This window comes from Orbicella faveolata, unplaced genomic scaffold (assembly GCF_042242905.1).
Source record: "Orbicella faveolata isolate gen_17 unplaced genomic scaffold, um_ofav_v1 contig_12, whole genome shotgun sequence".
Lineage (NCBI taxonomy): Eukaryota > Metazoa > Cnidaria > Anthozoa > Scleractinia > Merulinidae > Orbicella > Orbicella faveolata.
This window is the reverse complement of record NW_028301539.1, coordinates 26192860-26212500: the sequence shown is the minus strand read 5'-3', so window position 1 is coordinate 26212500 and position 19641 is coordinate 26192860. Positions and strand designations below refer to the sequence as shown.

The 19641-nt window shown below is 40.1% G+C and overlaps 1 protein-coding gene and 2 pseudogenes across 2 annotated transcripts in view; 2 read left to right on the top strand and 1 right to left on the bottom strand.

The window, feature by feature from the left end:
- The window catches only part of LOC110061582 (uncharacterized), a 13240-nt gene extending 548 nt beyond the window's left edge, over positions 1-12692 (bottom strand). The window contains exons 1-10 of one of the 2 annotated variants that reach the window (XM_020768417.2): positions 11807-12690; positions 8276-8616; positions 7664-7940; positions 6421-6751; positions 5719-5912; positions 5106-5435; positions 3951-4848; positions 2705-2908; positions 2158-2333; positions 1-1256 (exon numbers count right to left, since the gene is read on the bottom strand). The exon at positions 1-1256 is cut by the window's left edge and continues 548 nt beyond it. In XM_020768417.2, the coding sequence (XP_020624076.2) occupies positions 908-1256; positions 2158-2333; positions 2705-2908; positions 3951-4848; positions 5106-5435; positions 5719-5912; positions 6421-6751; positions 7664-7940; positions 8276-8616; positions 11807-12231 (3525 nt within the window). In that variant the 5' untranslated portion in view covers positions 12232-12690 and the 3' untranslated portion in view covers positions 1-907. Of the gene's footprint in view, positions 1257-1373; positions 1663-2157; positions 2334-2704; positions 2909-3950; positions 4849-5105; positions 5436-5718; positions 5913-6420; positions 6752-7663; positions 7941-8275; positions 8617-11806 lie in introns of those variants that run through there. The other variant, XM_089283020.1, reaches the window with a different exon arrangement.
- Positions 12693-13053: 361 nt separating this feature from the next.
- Positions 13054-18551, top strand: LOC110061583 (uncharacterized; annotated as a pseudogene).
- LOC149117370 (uncharacterized) lies at positions 16849-17815 on the top strand (annotated as a pseudogene).
- Positions 18552-19641: the final 1090 nt, after the last annotated feature.

Sequence of the window (19641 nt, the reverse complement as noted above, 5' to 3'; positions counted from 1 at the left end):
GTTTGTCTGACTTTGTCTGAGTTATGACGTCACTCGCGCGCTTCGCTGTTGCAAGCTTTATAATCAATTCACGTATAAGAAAATATAAAGATATTAAGTAGTGATATTTATGCTATAACAACAGTTAACATGGATTCGATTGAAACGCTTATTTAGCTGATTAGCAGGATTTACATTATCTTTTACATTCAAACTCAATTCGCCGGTTACGACTGATAAGCAGGGTTGCGCCACAACAACTACACTGTCATGAATACGATCAAAACTTGGGCCATGGATAATTCACACAGCTTAAATCTTCTTAAAGTTGGTTAATATCTAAGTTAGGGTGCTTTTTTGGGAAAATCCAGCGTTCGATTCTTAAATCCAAAAAATATTTTGCGTTTTCTTAATAGACAGATTAACCCAAGACAACTCGGATCAGGGTGCATCAAACGAACCGAAGAATTCACTCTGGGTAGGCATTCTTCTTGACATTCACACCACCGTGGTGTGTGTAAAATTGACGTACGTCCTATATAAAGTGGGCACTATAGGTTAACTTTCAGCTACAACTTAAAGTTCGCTTATAAGTCTTCATTGCTTCAAGTGGGCTTTAAACGTGAACGTTTACCGCTACTATAAAGCAAATCTTTACAGCGTAAAGCCAAAGGGACGCTGCCTAATTTAGAAATTCACACTGGACAGCATAACGCCAGTTTTACACAACGGTAACGTTGTTTTTCATGCTGTGTTAGTCACTGCTACAAGGTTACCAGCTATTGTGTAGGTACTCAATCATTTGGGGAACTTAAATTATCAAATCAACATGATACATGATACAGGTTCATAGCCAATCTTCGATCCATTAGTGTGACTGCTGCTTCGTACCAAACAAGGACTACAAGCCACTCTCAAAGGGAGCATCTTAGGATTTCTCTTCTCTGGCCGCATCCACACTTGTTTTATCTGTCGGCCCTTCGTCTTCTTTTCCACCATCAACGGCCGTCCGATATCTGTCATTTGCACTATCGGCACCATCTGTCCTCGAGCTGGCTTCCTCGGTGCCTTCTGGCAGCTCAAAACTGGAGTCAATTCTTAGGGCCAGGCTTCTGAGTAACTTGTTCTGTGCCTCCATCATAGCCATCATGGACTTCATCTTTTTCCTGTTTTTCATCACCTCCTCTTTCAGTTTGGCGAGCTCAGTTGGTTTGCTTTCATCTGCAACCGGCTCTGGGATGGCCTCGGAAAATCTTGCTTGTAGCCACACTATCAATCTGCGAAGTGAACCAAACGGAATGAGTTGTAAGCACTATCAAAAACATCTGGAAGAATCCGAATTTTTGATAGCTCAAAGGTATCAGAGGTCTTCCATTGTGTCTTGTTTGATATCGTTCTTTTCAAAAATTTATGTTTAGCCGATCCTAAATCAATTAGAACATGTTATAGATCCCTTCAGGTAGTTGACGATAATCGCAGCGCCAATGAATAAAGATGAACTCCAGGTCTAACGAACTGTCTTGTTATGTAACAATACAGAACAAGATGGACCGAGACCACGAGCAAGCACGGGATTATAGAATGGCTACGACGCATGCGTAGACGAGGGAAACCGCAGAAGGGCACGGGCGCGGCTCAATAACAATTCAGCATCATCGTAAATACTCTTTTTCTTGTCGCCATCTTAATAAGTAATAACACACAAACACCATACTTCAGAGAGGGAACCATATTTTCCAAGATAAATTGCTGGTACTTGGTAGAAACAAATTAAACAAAAAACAAAACAAAAGAAAGGTGTTTTTTTTTTTAACATCGTAGCCACGACTGCTTCTTAAAAAAAAAAACACTTGTCGTTTCAAACAATGAAAACAAATCCGAAGAGTTAACCGCTTCAGCTTGTGAAAATTTTACTGCCCTTATTAAGCATGTTTACATCAGACTTGCAAATGTCAACACTACGCCTCGCTTTCAAAATGTATATTGTAAAATTTATCATGAACGAATTCCCAAAACAGCAAAGATGAAAAGTGTACCCCCGTTAAAAAAACATGGAGGTGGCAGAAGTTTAAGAAATTTTGCGCAAACGAGGCTTGGTGGAGAATTTTGAATTAAGCGATTCTCCGTGATATTCGTTTAAGAGATTGATTACAGCAGAAATTCGAATTGACGCCATACCTGTGGTACTTAGATGACTTGTTAGGTTTCTCAACATAAACCGTTTCGTAAACGGCTCTCGTTAAAAAACTAGGAAACGCTTCTTCTATTTCAATTTGATACTCAATCTGCATGGCCAGTCTCTTGACTGTAGCGAACTTTTTCATTGTCTCGGTATCTCCAACGGCCAGACCAACCTGTGAAGAAATCAATTCGGTTGGTACTATTAGACTAGCTACAGCTCTTAAAAAGGGACATGATCAAGCACCCAACAACGTTACGGTAGATTCTAAAGATGACTTCCGCTCAGGTTGTCGACACGTTAATCATCAATAAACGACCAGGAATTGGGTTCTAAGGACCGTTAAACTTAATGTACAACCCCAATGCCGTCTAACGTTTACCAGAGTACTGGTATACGCCCTAAAGGATTGCTGACATTATTCCATTTACTGCGCCACTACCAAAACGATAAAACTCCGTAAACTAAAACGTACTAAAATGATTATCACACTACTGACTGGAATTTGCTCATCATTCGTTATTGTAACATGAGGTATTTCCTTACCAAAAGATTCATCAGAGCGACGGACAGTAGAAACAAACACAAAAAGATGAAGAAGAACGCCACCTTTGGAAACGGATTTAAGGGATTATCGTTTCTGGGATGCCTTTGACCAATTGAGTCAATGAAGGATGCTCCAAAGTCGAGCTCTCCAATCATCATTACCAACACACGAAGGATAGAATGGTGCACAGTGTGGAACCCAGTCTACAAGAAATTACGATGGAGAGAAAATCGAGAGTTAGCAAATCTAGTAAACCAGTAACCTAGTTAACTAGTAAACGAGAAAGAAGGTAATCTAGTAGACCAGTAAACTAGTAAACTAGTAAAATAGTAAACAAGAAAACTAGTAAACTAGTGGACAGGCCATCTAGTAAACTAGTAAACTAGTAAACGAGTAAACTAGTAATCTAGTAGACAAATAAAGAAGTAGACTGGTAATCTAGTAAACTAGTACACTGGCAATCTACTAAACTAGTAAACAAGAAAACTAGTAAACTAGTAGAGTAGCAATCTAGTTAGCTAGTAAACGAGTAAACTAGTAATCTAGTACACTAGTAAATAAGTAAACCAGTAATCTAGTAGACCAGTAAGCTAGTTAACTAGTAAACGAGTAAACTTGTAATCTAGTAGACTAGTAAACTGGTAATCTAGCAGACTAGTAATCTGGTAAACTAGTACACTAGTAATCTACAAAACTAGTAGACTAGCAAACTAGTAAACTAGCAGACTAGCAAACTAGTAAACTGGTAACCGAGTAAACTAGTAATCTAGTAAGCTAGTAATCTAGTAGACTAACTAGTAATCTAGTAGACTAGTAATCTAGTAAACTAGTAGGCTAGTACACCAATAGACTAGTAAACTAGTAATCTAGTAAACTAGTAATCAAGTAGACTTGTAGTTACAAGTAGACTTGGCCGGTCAGGAGCAAAAACAAAACGAATCAAACACGATTTATGTTTTGCGCGGCTTTTGTTACGCTTGTGGCTGATTGTCAGGAGGAAATGTGAACCCAAAGTCATCCGGTTTCCAAAGTCGACCAAACACTGCTCTAGCCTCTTAAGGGAATGAAAGTGCGTGGAATGACTAGTCCATCGTAAGTTTCGCGAAGGATTTTGTCAGGTTTTTCAGACAGTTCGTCGCTGCCCATTACATTGTTGGGTACACTAATGTAGAGTGTCTAGAACACAAAGTCAGAGTGAGCAAGCTATCTGTTACTAGTGATCCAGTACCTTATAACACCCCTTACCTGTTCCTTCAAGAGGAGGTAAAAGACCAGTGCAAATCCCAAGACAAGGAAAGCGAATACCACCATCACTTGGAAAACGGTCTTGGTCACTTCAATATACATTGAGATATAAGTACCAAAGAGTCGATATCTTCTAAGGAACAGCATCATGTTGGTATAGCACACGAATACCGCCACAATTCCAAGGATCCAAAGTGTACGTGGGTCCTTCATGGCCGAGAACCATTCATCGACAACGCTCCGCGAGGTTACGTAAGGTAGCATAAACAACGTTGTACTTATATGAAGGATCCAGTCTAGGTAGTTGGAAGTGTCCTTGAAATAGTTCCAACGTTGCACGTAAATCTGAAACATTTCTTTGCAAAAGTGGAATGTCGCGAAAATCACGACTATGATTGGTACTGCTTCTCTGAAGGAAGAATCTACCCGGTAAATATCGGAAGGTTTAGGCTTGAAGTCTTTGTTTGCTCCTCTAGACCCGTTCGTCCTTGGTGGCCTGAAATTCTGGTCTTCTCTTTGGTCGACTATGAAAGTGGTAAAGAGTATCATCAGTAAGAGATACGGGAAAAAATCGGCCATGTAAACATATCTTCCCAGCGAGGTCCACTTTCTTTCGTTGAATTTCAGAGTGAGGGGATGAAGAAGGAGCCGTTCGCGTTTGTGCTTGATCATCGTTTCAACTGTTGAGAACCTTTTACTGCAGTCTTCTACGTCTGGGCCAAGATCCAGATATTTAAAGTTGTATGTGACAGCGTAGTCTGGGTCGGAGATGTTCAGATGCTGAGAATGGTGCACGCACTGATTCAATACAACTTCAGCTGCTTCGGGGAAATTTTCAACCAGGAGTGATACTGCAGTTTGGCCAGAAGTTGTTTGGTAGTTTTCAATCTCCGTCCATCTAAATGCAAAAAAGAAATATAAGAATAAGATTTAATTGTATTTTAAAGCTGAAATGACCTTGGTCTTTCTGTTTAGTTTGATCACATCCACGACAAAAGCAGACCTGATGACCAAAATGGAAGTTGAAATTATGAACAATTAACATCCCTAGCCAATTAATATCAAAGATGGATAATTATATTCCGATTCGACGATTCGTCAACAGATTTGTTTCTCAATGGTATTTCTTTACGTTCTTCCACCACAACAACTAACCTTTTGTGCTTCACAATTGTCATGGCAACATCAGACGCTCCCGCTTTTGCTGCTACTTCCAAACAATCATGTCCTCGTCCGTTGACAAGTGTTAAACTTGCGCCACGGTCCAAAAGTAAACTCACTATAGCTGGATGACCCTTACCACACGCCAGGTGTAATGCAGAGTCGCCGTCCGTATCCTGCAGGTCGACGGATGCTTTAAAATCAAGTAGAACCTCGGCACATTTTACTTGGTTTCTCTTTACTGACCACATCAACGGAGTTTGGTGGAGATTATCTAAACTGTCAACTTCCGCTCCCATATTTATGAGTGCCATGCAAGCTTTTCTGTATATAAAATGGAAAAAAAGCCCCGGAATTAACACACTAGCAAAATAACACCCCAAAATTATTCTGCTATCGGTAACTATTCACTTTCAACATCCAGTCTGAAATCTGTAAACTAAAGTTTATTTCATACACTGGCATACTTGCTTCCTAGCGCTATTCTGACAAGTCACACCTCCAAAATGGATCACCAACACAACCTAATGTTCAAAAGCAAAAAAAGTAAAACACTTTCATTTCCTCTCTGTTTTGTAAAATATGATCCCGAAATCAGATGTCTTACCGTTGCCCTTTTCCAGCAGCACAGTGCAAAGGTGTTCGTCCAAGCTCGTCTCGTTCATTAACCCCAGAAATCCGCCTGACCAATGCTTCCACATGTTTGGACGAGGACGATTCTGCGGCTAGATGTAGAGGTGTTTTTTTATTCTCGTCTCGAAAAGACAGATGCTTCTGTTTGGATAAGACCAGCTCTAAAATCTACAAACCGTAGAATAATACAGTCAAACGTACAGATGAAACGTGTTTTCCGCGACGCACTTGTTGAAATGAACAGTTTAATATTCAAAGTGAGACTTAATCTAAAATTCAAAGGGCGCTTGTTTAAATTGCTGGCTGGGGTTACACATCGAACTTATTTTGCAAGAATTCATCCGGGACAATCTTGGCTGGAAAGTAACCAACAAATAACCTTTTAAAAACAATTTTTCAAATAAGCAGAAACGTCTTAACGTCTTCTTCCCAGACAATTTCCTTGTCAAAATCTACCAGAGTTGCAGGGTCGTATCTACAACTTGGGAGGGGAAATTCAGCCTGTGAAATTCAGCAAGTTGAACCTACGGGTCAGAAATCACCATATTTAGGCTCATGGCTTGGATAAGTGCTGTCAAAAAAGAATCGGTTTAGGAACAGAACATAACTTAAATTCACCCAGTATTATCACTTCCTTTTTACTGGCCTATACGTTTTGCATCTACCAACGTCTTACCTTTATATCTTTTGACTTAGCAGCGTAGTGCAAAGGAACCCTGTCCCACAAATCCGCTTTGTATAAATTGTTTGTACCCGAGCGACTCTCTAGAAGCATGGCAAGCATCGTCAAATGTTCTTTCTCTACCGCGAGATGAACAGAAGTTTTCAAGAGCAGATCGGTTGCAGTGTTTTCAGCTCCAAGTTGAAGGAGTACTCTGGCGGAATCAATGTGTCCTGCCGCGACTGCGTTCAAGAATGGCGAACGACCTTCATCATCGCGTGCGTTAACTTTAGCTCCCTTTTCAACGAGATATGTGATGAGTTTCGTTTGGTCAAAAAGAGCAGCTCTAGAGACAAAATGAGTTACAAAAATGTCAGTCTAGTCTGCTAAAAATGTTAACGGTGCTGAAACACGAAGTGAGCGAACGTATCGCTACTCTGCATGCAAGAGGTGACAGGTGGGCATACATGCAGTAGAGTACTTCCCACGTACTGTACAGGAATTTGTCAAATTTCCAAAACCAGCTTTCTTTGGTTCCTATTTCTACACCAGGCTTACAAATAGGAGTTGACAAAACATGAACAATCGGTTAGAATGAAGTGTCTTTCCTATTAACATAATAAAGTGCCCAGAGTTGTACTCTTGCTCTGTTCAAAATCCAAAAGATTTGATCATTACGCTAAAGCACATATACCATTCCTAATGGCCGATTCCCTCTATGAGATTCGCCTGCCGGGAATCACGGTAGTTGTATTCGTCATCTTGGACTATATGTTAACTTTACTGAACACAACTACCTTGATTCCCTGCTGGCGCGTCTCATAGAAAGAATTAGCCAACACAGTCAGTTCTAACGGACCAGATTTAAAACTTTATCGACTGGCAACAAATTTTTCACTTGACTCTGAAGATGACTTTGGTTCAGTTTGTCGAAACGCCAGTCACCGAAACAGTTCTTTTCAGAACAACCTTCAACCAGACGATCATACCAGACAAACTACTAGTTACAGAACTATAATGTAAAATGATATTGTCGTAGAGTTTTAAAGTGTCCGTTTTGTCAAAGAAGCCCAACATCGAAAAGAAGTTGAATAAATAGCTGCTTCAATGCTGACGTTGTAAAATCGCTTATCATACTTTAATTTACATATATACCATGATGGCTTAGCCAATGAATTGCATTATCCCATGATCTATAGCTTTTAATATTTAGTAACATTCAACAACTCTTCAATATACATCCTTGAAATATACTGACCTGTGAAGAGGTGTTTTGGAATCTCCATCTTTCATGTTAACACCGGCTCCTCGTGATATTAGCAACTCCGCCATCTCAAGATTCCCTTTAGTGGCCGCTAAGTGAAGTGCGGTGGTTTCGTTACACTTTTTAGAGTTGACGTCTGCGCCATGGTCAAGGCACAGTTCAGCGGTCTCGACATCGTTATTCCAAGCAGTTATGTGTAACACTGTGTTACTCTGTAGGTCCTCGTTCCCCACCAGTTCCCTTTCATTGGTATCAACGTCTCTATCAGAGGCTGCGAAGAAAAGGAATTACATTTCAGACCGTAGCTAGAGAAATGCTGAAGACGCTGTGAGCTAAAGGTTAGCGCGCTATATCTCGGATTTATAAATAGGTAACGGAAGGGTAAATCTGTTGTGAACTGGAATTAGCATCCAAATTAGCATCGCCGGGCGAATGAAGAGAATAGGACTTGACAAATTTATGACTGTGTGATACATAGTAGAGAGCGAATCAATTCACAATTCTAAAGATTACACTTCTCCACGTTTTAGACAGACATCGAAGTTTAATAGCTCACGCTAGTGCACGAAGATGGAATCAAACCGGTATCCATACTTCAACGCTTACCTCGGTTTAATATCATTCTTGCCACCTGAGAATGACCATTAAGAATGGCGCTGTGGAGAGGAGTCGTTTTGTCCGCTGAAACTGCCTTGATGTCCGCTCCGTAGTTGAGAAGCAGTTGGCAAACTTTGCTATGTCCTTCACTGCACGCCAGGTGCAACGCAGTTTTTCCAGAAACATCTTTGTCATTAACATTAACCTTTGAATGCTGTAGGAGAATTTTAACGATCTCTTCGTTTCCTCTGCACGCTGCAAAATGCAGTGGGGTATTCCCCTTTCTACCTTTAGCTGAAGGGTCGGCGCCTCGCTCCAAAAGGGTGTTGACAGTCGAGAGGCCATTGAACCTACGATAAGAGTTTCAAATCAGCTTTTTTAAAAAAGATTATTCAAACATTTGAAAAACGCGCCAATCGTTCGACAAGGCCCTGAAACTATGTTGATAAGTGATAAAATATGTTGAAAGCGGGTGAAACTCTTATCAACATAAATCTCTTGGAAACCATTTTTATCCATCATGGGACTCAGAACTTTTGTGCATGTCGTTTGATTGCAGCAGTGAGGTGAGACGGTAGCTGAAGAATCTGCGTTTAACACGATGCACAAATACGTCATGAAGTGCAATTGTGATAATTAACCCCCAAGCCAATTTGACGTCAACTAAACACAAGATCCGATATGTAAGTGACAAATTTTAACGCCCTATCTCAAACCTTATTTATCTGAACTAAGCAAGGAAGGAAGGCCAGAAACTTGCAAAATAACCGATCTTGTCACGAAATCCAATTTTCCATACACTGATCTCACAGAGGTAGGATTTGTAATGGGTCTGTTCACACCTGGATCAAATTTTCGTGACGTCCTGAGGAAGTGGCGCTATTGACGCTTGCCCAAGCAACTCGATGTCACTTGCACCTATTAAAGTGCCTGTGAAGTAAAAGAATAATTGCTGCTTATTTGAAAGACTTTTCAAAGTAAAACAGAATGGCCTTTTTCTCTTTTGGAAAATCATTTTTCGTTTTAGAGATATTCACGTTTTTGTATTATGCAAATAAAGAAAGTGATGACGTCATAAATAGTTCCACTTAAACAATAAAAAACTGAATCAAGAATATCTCCAGAAATATTGGAGTGGTGTTCTTCAAACTTGGCACCAGAAATGTTCATCACAAAAGAAACAGAAAGACACCTACTATGTTGTTGCCATGGCAACACTCTTGGCTCCAACTCGTTCTCTAAAAAACCAAATAACCCCATTTGCAACCTATTAAAGTGGGACAGAGGCTAGGGTCTTGCTGGGAACACACATGGTTCCCATATTGTCTTAACTCTCCCCATTACATTGTTGAGAGTGGATGATCCTTGTTTAAGATAAAATCTGGAGATTTTAGTCTTAATCAAAACAAGACCAGCGGTATAACTGTTGCCAAGGCAACTGCATGACGATTGTCATAATGTTTCTTTTGTGATGTACATTTCTGGTGCCACGTTTAAAGAACACTGCTTTAATATTTCTAGACATATTCTTGATTGAGTGTTGTACTGTTTTAGCGAAACCACCTATGACGGCATCACTTTCTTCATTTGCATAATACAAAAACGTGAATATCTCTAAAACGAAAAAAGATTTTCCAAAAGAGAAAACGCCATTCTGCTTTACGTTGAAAAGCCTTTCAAGTAGACAGCAATTATTTTTTTACTTTATAGGAACAACCGGGAAACCCCCATACACTTGCACTATCAAAGCAAAATGCGCGGTGTACAGCCAATCGAGGGGAAAAAAGGTATTTTAAACCGTAACGTTTTACTTGGTTTCCCTAAGGAAACTAATAAGTATGGGTTTTCAAATGGTGACGAGTGAAATAAGGGAATAATTTCACGCGCGTTTCGTCAAAATCCTTACGATTTTTCGAGTGAGTATACCATTTTGATTGCCTTTTACGGGTATACCATTTGATTGCCTTTTAATATTATAGATGACAAATTACGCTTGCAATCTCGGGTTTTTGACTTGCTTACTGTATCGAGAAATTTCACACCAAACGTTGCCATGGCAATTTTGTAATTTCTCATGTGAAATTATAAATTAATGCTCAAATTTCGCGCCAAAGTAAGGAGTAATTTCAGTCACCCGGCCCATGATATTATAAAAGTAATGTTACAAGTATAACCAGAAAATCATTATAAATTAAAAAACAAAAACAAAAAAACACTCGTATGACTGGTTTAACTGTAGTTAACTGGTCATGTTTTTTTTCAGTTCGCAAGTTTACACACCATAATTGCATTATTAACATGACTGAGGTGAATGAATGACCTAATCAGCCTGAACAACACGTGTATAGAGGATATTACATGGCCGTGCAGACATGAAATTTCTCTTAGAGTGATGAAAAATATTTCAGGAGCAAGTGCAGCGAATGTGTGAAATATTTTTCAACACGAGAAGAGAAATTCCGTATCTCCAAGCGTCCACAAACCACAAGCCAGACATGCACGCAATACAGACCTATTTTATCTAAATATCTCGATTGTTTTTTTTCAAGTATCATGTGTAAGAATATCCGGATACCGTCGTATAGCACGATCCTAATCGCTAATGTTGAGCCAGAGAAACATTTTCCCCTCGAAAGTTACCAAGGTACAAACCCGAAGATTAGGCATTACTACGTCGCTTAACGCAATGCTGTAAGGTTCTATTTATTACGGCCTATGTTTTGGGCTTCTACTAACCTGGGACGCCAAGAAATTATTGAAATTATTACGGTCAGTGTTTTGACGAAACGAAAGGGAAAAGGAATAAGGGATTACACGTGGAACATGGGTACATTCTTTCAGAAGTGTCGTGACAGGCGTTTAGATTCAGTTAGTTCCCTTTTTAGAGCGTAGTTAAGGAACAACTCCCAACTCTGTACTAGCCTACGAACGCAGACGTATTTTCGACGGAACTAAGTGACAGCCGGAAATACGTCAGCGTTCACAGGCTACACTGTAACTCTGTACGTGCCTATGTCAACATAATTTATGATAATACCTACTTATTAGCTTACGATACGTGACAATCAAAACGAAAGATCTGCTCAGGAGACTACCCCAGGCTATTGTAGTTCTTGAAGACTACAAATCAGAGGAACAAATTGATTGTGGTTCTTGTAAACATTCAACTGATTTGCAATAGCCTTTCTTGAACGCTGGCTGGCGTTTCATATAAGTGTTGGCAGAACGTACGACAAAATGCTAATCGATCCGTGACTCAATCCTATAAGGCATTTACATTAAGAATTTTGCAATCGGAACAGATACATGGTTTGAAGATCGTTAACGGTCTTTTGGGACTAATGTTCGTTTTCAATTCTCCTGAAAAAATTATTATTGCACAGTTAACAGTCACGCTTTCTCTATCTTTACTATCAAGCGAAAAGGAACCATGAATTTCACAGGCGTGTTTTTGATTTCTTAATAACGTATGCAAATTTAGTCGATACGAGATTACAGAAGATAAAATTTCAACGGGCACAATAACAGATATCTACGTACCTTGCAGCAAAATGGAGGGGCGTCAAGTGATATTCTTTTGTACCAATGTTAATGTCAGCTCCATGTTCCAACAGAATCTTCACGATTCTGCTCAAGTTGTACCGAGCTGCGACGTGAATGAGCGCAAAGCCATGTTTGCCTGTTCTATCGATCTCTTGCATGTCTGTCAGGTTGCCGAGCTCCTCTTCGACTAACTCCATTTCATCTTCGCGAATTGCTTCAAAAAGCTTCAGAGTGTGGGGTGACACAGGGGTTGCCATTTCGCTTGTTTCGCGGTCGTCGTAAACAAAGGTCGCCGTCTCCTTTGTCTCGGGTTCGAAATCGACTAGCGGTACCCCGTGTTTTTCTTCAGCGTCTTCATCATCCCTCCTGAGCTTAAAGGGATTGCAACTTGCATCATGTCGTTTTGTCTTTCTTTGCGCCATGTTTTCCTCCGAGAGTTTAGTTCCTTGCTTCACTTTCCTCGTCGTTTCGTTCTACCGTGACAACTGCAGTTCGGGGAGACCTCTTTTAACAACAGAACATCACGTGCGCATGTTAATATTTTAAAATTATGACACGTACTATTGTTCCTGGGGATCAATCACTCAATCAAATATTTACATATCGTTTCAAGACTGAGCAATATTGTGCTCAGTTCCTTGACATTGATCATGAATAGTGCTAATGTTAAAGTATTGTTACTTCACTTGCTACTTTTGTGAATCAAAGCGCACTCTTCCTTCTATTTCAAAGGACCTATTTCGCAGACACGAGATCAAAATTGTTCTTAGAAACAAGGTCAAACAACAACAAGCACGATGTCGTATTTAAAACTAACATTACTACTCCACTACTCCACTAGAAAAAAAAAAATTAAAAATAAAAAAAATTTGACGGTCTCGGACTTTAGCATCCGGCTCAGTATATTGGTATTTGGCCAATATATACGTCGGTCAAGTGTTTATCATATCGCATATCGCCAAAGTACCACCTGACATTCATGTACGACATGTACTTGTCTGCCCTTTGGGCTCATCACGAATCAAGAGCAGCGCGTGACGCGCCACAGGAGATCCTGGCTGTTACATAATCAATTCTATTCACTCTGTCACCTTTCAGGTTTCGTATAAATGTAGACTGTTTGATAATTAGTCTGCATTGTCCCGCAAACCCAAATATATGCAGAGGGCTTCTGGAACTTTCTAAGATTTTCTTGAATATTAAAACTTGTGAGTTTAGCTCGAGATCCATTCATTATTAGTGTGTGTGTTCAAGGAATAAAACTTTGCCAACAGGAGTAGTTAACATGGTTTCAGGATTTAACAAACCCAGCCAAGACTAACGTCGACAGCGATCACCGCCAGATTTTCGGAAAGTATTCTCTCATTCTACAATGGCTGAATTGGAGCATTTTCCAGTGCCTAAGGGAAACTTCACGCCGGGCCCCGAATGTTACCAAAAGTGCTTGGATTGGGTTGAGGAATGTGAACCCCTTTTTAATGGTCCGTTAGCTTCGAAGATCAAAGCCGTCAAAGCATATTATGTTCTCATTTGGGCAGGAAAAACTGGAAGAGCATACATTAAGTCACTGAATCTCACCACGGAACAGAGGGGAGATCCAAGCCTGCTGTTAAATACGTTCGTGGAGTGGACAAAGCCGAAATCCAACTGAACGCACTTGCAGCCGCATCAAACTTCCGCCGCCTGGAGCAAGGTGATGTTAGTCTTGCAGAGTACATTGACAAAGGTACTATTCTGAGCGACCAGTGTGAATATCCTCCAGAGGTCTGCGATCGACTACTTTGGGGCGCAATAGTAATTAGGCTACGCTCTAAAGAGGCCCATTACAAGTGCATCGAAAAAGGCTCAGCATTGACGCTGAAAGAGGCAATAGAAATCGCTCAGAATCAGGATGCCACAGCACACCAGGCTGGTTACATGCGACCAGAATGCGAAGGCGATCCACTACAAATGGAAGTTCATAAACTCTAAGGAAATAGGCAGACAGGAGCCAAGTGGAACACACAGCAGCCACAAAGACCAGGTTCCAATGATCAGCCCCGTAGGAGGCACGGTTTCAATGATCAGAAACAAGTAAAGTCCAAAAGAGAAAGAAATCTGATAAGCAATCTGAAAATTGATGACAACACCACTCTAAACACAGATGAAGAAATCCTAAGTGAAGCGAAACGCTTTTATCAGGCACTATACACGTCAAACAATAGCTCTTTTCAAAACGTTTCTGGTGAAGACCTTTTTTCAACAAGAGAACCACTGCACAATAAGTGACGACGAAAGAAAACTTTGTGAAGGTCTGCTAACGGCTGCAGAATGTCTGGAAAGTTTAAAAAATATGGAATCAAATAAGACTCCTGAGCGGACGGAATTCCAGTTGAATATTATTAAGTCTTTTGGAATGACATTAAGACCTTTTTTCTCGCCTCTATTAACGCTTCCCATGCTAAAGGCCTTCTCTCCATATCACAGAGGAGAGGATCGATTATTGACGTTGATTCCAAAGAAAGATAAATCTCTATGTTACATAAAAAACTGGAGACCGGCATCTCGCTTCTGAATTGTGATTATAAAATCGCTGCAAAATCAATCGCTAACAGAATAAAAAAGAACCTTGTCTTCGGTGATTAATAGCGATCAAACAGGCTTCCAAAAAATCGGTTTATCGGCGAAAATATAACGCTGTTGAATAGTATCTTAAGTTATACAGATATCAAAAAAATTCCAGTACTTCTGCTTTTCATCGATTTTGAAAAAGCCTTTGACACTCTTGAATGGTCTCTTATTGAAAAAACTCTAAAATATTGTAACTTTGGAGATTCTCTTATACTCTGGATAAAACTCTTTTATACCGACATTAGCAGCAGTATACAAAACAATGGCTGGTCATCGATTTCTTTAATTTAAGTAGAGGTGTACGTCAAGGCTGTCCCCTGTCCCGTTACCTTTTTATTTTATGTGCTGAAATCCTGGGGGCAGCAGTAAGACGAGATAGATTAATTCGTGGCATTCAAATTTCGGACAATGAATGCAAAATAAGCCAGTATGCTAATGATACCACACTTATATTGAATGGTACAAATTCCTCAATAGAAAGATCCTTTTTGCTACTTAATATCTTCGCCAAATTGTCAGGCGTAAAAGTCAACCGAATGGATAAACTAGCGATAAATCAAAACATCAAGTGGTGTTTTCGGAAGGTCAAAGCCCTTGGAGTATGGTTTTCGATTAGAAAGGAAGAAGCTGTCATGCTAAATTACCAGGAAAAGAAGAAAAAAGTCTCTAAAATCTTAAGTTGTTGGCAGCGTAGATGATTAACCGCTCTGCTACGGGAAGTTACTGTTATTAAAAGCTTAGCTGCATCTCAGCTTGTTTACATCATGTAATCTTTGCCATCTTCGCAATCTTATCTGAAAGAAATACATCAACTTCTGTACAATTTTGTGTGGGATGGAAGAGGGGATAAATTTAAAAGAAGTGTGATGTTAAACGAATATAAAGATGGTGGATTAAAAATGTTAGATATTCGATCCCTCAATTATGCCCTGAAATCAAAATCGGTAAAGAAGCATCTTGATGACAACAATCATGCAAAATGGAAACTTTTTTGACCTTTTTTTTAAACAAAATGACGGTAAATTACTTCTGACTGGTAACTTGAAGCAAGCTGATGTAGCTGGTTTGAACATTCAGGATTCTTTTACCAAGGAAGTAGCCGAAATCTGGTCAAATTTAATCCATGAAGAAAACCCAACACACTTCGGCGATGAGTCAATTTTGTACAACAACTCCCTTATAAGAATTGCAAACCGGCCAATTTTTTTATCCAGATTGGTCTCGTGCGGCCGTTAATCAGGCAGATATCACATTTATTCATCTAAAATAAAGAAACCTCTCCCGAATGTACAAGTATTTTCACAAACGTTCCTGAAGTTATGCTTATAAGACAAATACTGTTAAGAAATACAAATCGAGATGGAATCTATTCAAATGAACTGTGACTTCAATCCACCTGTTGTTTTTTATCTTGTACGCGCTTTTCATAATGAGCATGCTTCCCCAAACATAGACATAATATTTCAAATCAACTAAAAACAATCTATTAAGCAGTTAAGACATATATGAAAGTGTGCACCAGTATTATGTAACAGCGTGTGGCACTAGTGGAAAAAAAAAAAAACATTTCAAAATAAAAATGAGCGATAGAAATTTTACACAACGTTTCGATGTCGTCATGACATCATTATCAAGTGACAAGAAAATAACGGTTCAATAGTGTTATATATGCGGTGAGAGGTGTGATTGTTCATTAACATATTTGTTTAAACAAATAGTTTCGCGCTGATGGAATCCGATTGCGTGTTCAGGCTAGGTTTCTTCTTTCTAATAAACAGCATTTCGTAAGTCAAACAATCCAGTTTTCCGTTGCATTTCTTTAGGACGGAAAAATTATTGGCAAGGTCGTCGATGTTATAAAGGCCGTGATCGTTCTTTAAATGCTTTCCGATTGCGGAGAACCTGTGTTCATCAATACGTTGGTACAAATGCCGGCTGGTATACCCGACATACTCTGCATCCCACAGATCACATTGGTAATTGTACACTACGCAATTGTTGATTAATTAGGGGTGGTTTGGTTCACGCATCTTGAGATCTTCACAGATTTTGCGACTCTTGAATACTGGTTGAAGAGTGTGATCGATTTTCTTGCTCAGGTCAGATAGTTGTTTTTTCACTGCATCGGCCGACGTTTGATCTTTAAATGGCAATACCACTCGGTGAACAGTATCTTCGTTGACGGGTAGTTGAGGTGGCACGAGACCCGGGGGGAGGGGGGGGGGGAGGCACTGCCATATATGGGTTGTATAGGTATGTGCCGCTGTGAAGGGTATGGTTTTCAAGCAGTTTACTCTAGGATAGGGTATATAAATTAGAGAGTTTGGGTCTAGAATAGGGTATAATTTGTCACAAAACTGACTAGTTGCTTGAGGATTTTATCTAGACTTAGGAAACCAGGAGTTGTCACTCAAAAATATAAAAAAATCGAATCGGCAAGTTTAAATTTACGCAAATCAGCCTCAACAGTGTCGATAGATGGGGGGATTTGGGAAGTTTACTCTAGTATAGGGTAGCGAAATTCAACTGAACTAGCTCTGGTATAGGCTAAGGGTTCCAGGATCCCAGCATGGCTTTGGTGATGGAGTAGTAGGCCGGTATTTGTTGGCTTCCGGTAAACACTGGTTAAGAAAGGTCACAAACTGGAAACCAGTGTTTACCGGAAGCCAACAAATACCGGCCTACTACTCCATCACCAAAGCCATGTGGACAAAAGGTACAAGAAATCGCTCATTGAAACCATGTTAAACCGTGCTTTTCACCTGTCATCCACATGGGAGTCTTTCGTGACTGAATGTGATCGCCTGAAGCTGATGTTTACGAACCTCAAGTACCCTGAAAGCCTAATTAACTCCATCATTGCTCACTTTGTCACCTCAATGATGACCAAAGGTCCTCTCGTGCCACCTCGACTGCCCGTCAACGAAGATACTGTTCACCGAGTGGTATTGCCATTTAAAGATCAAACGTCGGCCGATGCAGTGTAAAAACAACTATCTGACCTGAGCAAGAAAATCGATCACACTCTTCAACCAGTATTCAAGAGTCGCAAAATCTGTGAAGATCTCAAGATGCGTGAACCAAAACCACCTCTAATTAATCAACAATTGCGTAGTGTACAATTACCAATGTGATCTGTGGGATGTAGAGTATGTCGGGTATACCAGCCGGCATTTGCACCAACGTATTGATGAACACAGGTTCTCCACAATTGGAAAGCATTTAAAGAACGATCACGGCCTTAATAACATCGACGACCTTGCCAATAATTTTTCCGTCCTAAAGAAATGCAACGGAAAACTGGATTGTTTGATTTACGAAATGCTGTTTATTGGAAAGAAGAAACCTAGCCTGAACACGCAATCGGATTCCATCAGCGCGAAACTATTTGTTTAACCAAATATGTTAAGGAACAATCATACCTCTCACCGCATATATAACACTGTTGAACCGTTATTTTCTTGTGACTTGATAATGATGTCATGACGACATCGAAACGTTGTGTAAAATTTCTGTCGCTCATTTTTATTTTGAAATGTTTATCGAAATTTAATCTCATTCAAAAAAAAAAACCAACAACAACAACAGAAAAAACAATTGTAATATATAGCATTATCTTTTGGTAGAAATATAAGTAATGTGAAATTATTAGCGGTTCTTTTTTTCTTTCAAAGTAAACTAGAAATCAAAGACGTTGTTGTAGAAGCTATAAAAGGGGTTACTTTTGGTCAAATAATATCATATACAATAGGGGGAGAAGAAAAAGTACCGAAATGTAAGTGACGTAAGTATAACCAAGTAAACAGTAGGTAAATGTTGTACTGTAACTGCGGTGTAAGTAGTGTAAAGTAAGGAATGTAACGTAGTTGTATGTAGGATGCTTCGTGTAACTATTACTGATGTAGGGAATGTAAGCATTGTGTTGTAACTATTTTGCATTGTAAGTATTTTTTTTTCGGTCTGTTAGTGTGGAAATAAATAAATAAGTAAATAAAAAAAATGTCCAAAAGTCCAAAAGAGAAAGTTGTTTCAACTGTGAAGCGAAACCGTCACATCCCAAAAGGGAGTGTCTCGCAAAGAAGGCAAAGTGCTTCAAGTGTGGGAATTGTTCAAAGGCCATAGACTCATAGTTCCTGAGAAATTGTGTAACAGAGTCCCCCAAACCATCCACGAAGGTCATTTTGGTTTTGAGAAGACGCAGCTGCGAGCCCGAGAAGCAGTATTCTGGCCAGGAATAACCTCAGATTTACTACGGACAGCCCGACCTGTGAAGTGTGCCAGACGTTCTCGAGGAGCCAACATGTTGCCCCATGAAGTTCCTGAAGGACCTTGGGAGAAGTTAGGAATTGATTTCTTCGAGTTTCAGTCTGCCACCTATCTCCTGATAGCAGACTACTACAGTAGGTTTCCTGTGATCAGAAAAGTACGGAGCACCACCGCAAGCGCTACCACCGAGATTCTGGAGCAGTGTTTAGCGAATATGGAATACCTCATACCATTATGACAGACAATGGCCCCCATTCTCGTCAAAGGAAGTTTTAGCCTTTGCAAACCAGTACCGATTTGACCACATCACGTCTAGCCCTCGTTACCCGCAGAGTAATGGCTTCATTGAACGTATGGTTCAGACGGTCAAGCAGTGCATGAGAAAGTGTCCAGCCATAGGACGTGATCCAAACTTAGCTATGTTGATCTACAGAGCCACACCACTTACCACAAGCATACCGTCACCTGCAGAGCTTTTGAATGGACGAAAGTTAAGAGCATTACCTCCAACCAGATCCCCTATCCAGAATCCCCATTGCCAGATCGTCCGAGAACAAATGGTGAAAGACAAGGACGAAATGCTCGAGCACTATAACAAGACTGTAAGAGATCTACCTTCACTGCCACAGAATCAGAGAGTGTACGTACAAGTTCACCCCCAGTGTAACCAATGGACTCCAGCAACCGTTACCAAAACGCCAGTAGCGTCTCAACCGAGATCGTACAATGTCGAAACTACTAATGGAACCCAGTTAGCAAGAAATCGTCGCTTCATTCGTCCAGCTCAGGAGACTGTTCCGATACCTGCCGAGAGTGTAAAGCGCGACTACAGCAGTAGCAGCGAACGACCAAGACGTGTGATTACAAGTCCTAGAAGACTTATAGAGACAATTAATCAGTTTCAGCATCTCAGTTAAGGCCTTAAGCTATTTTCAATTAGAGGGGAGATGTTACAT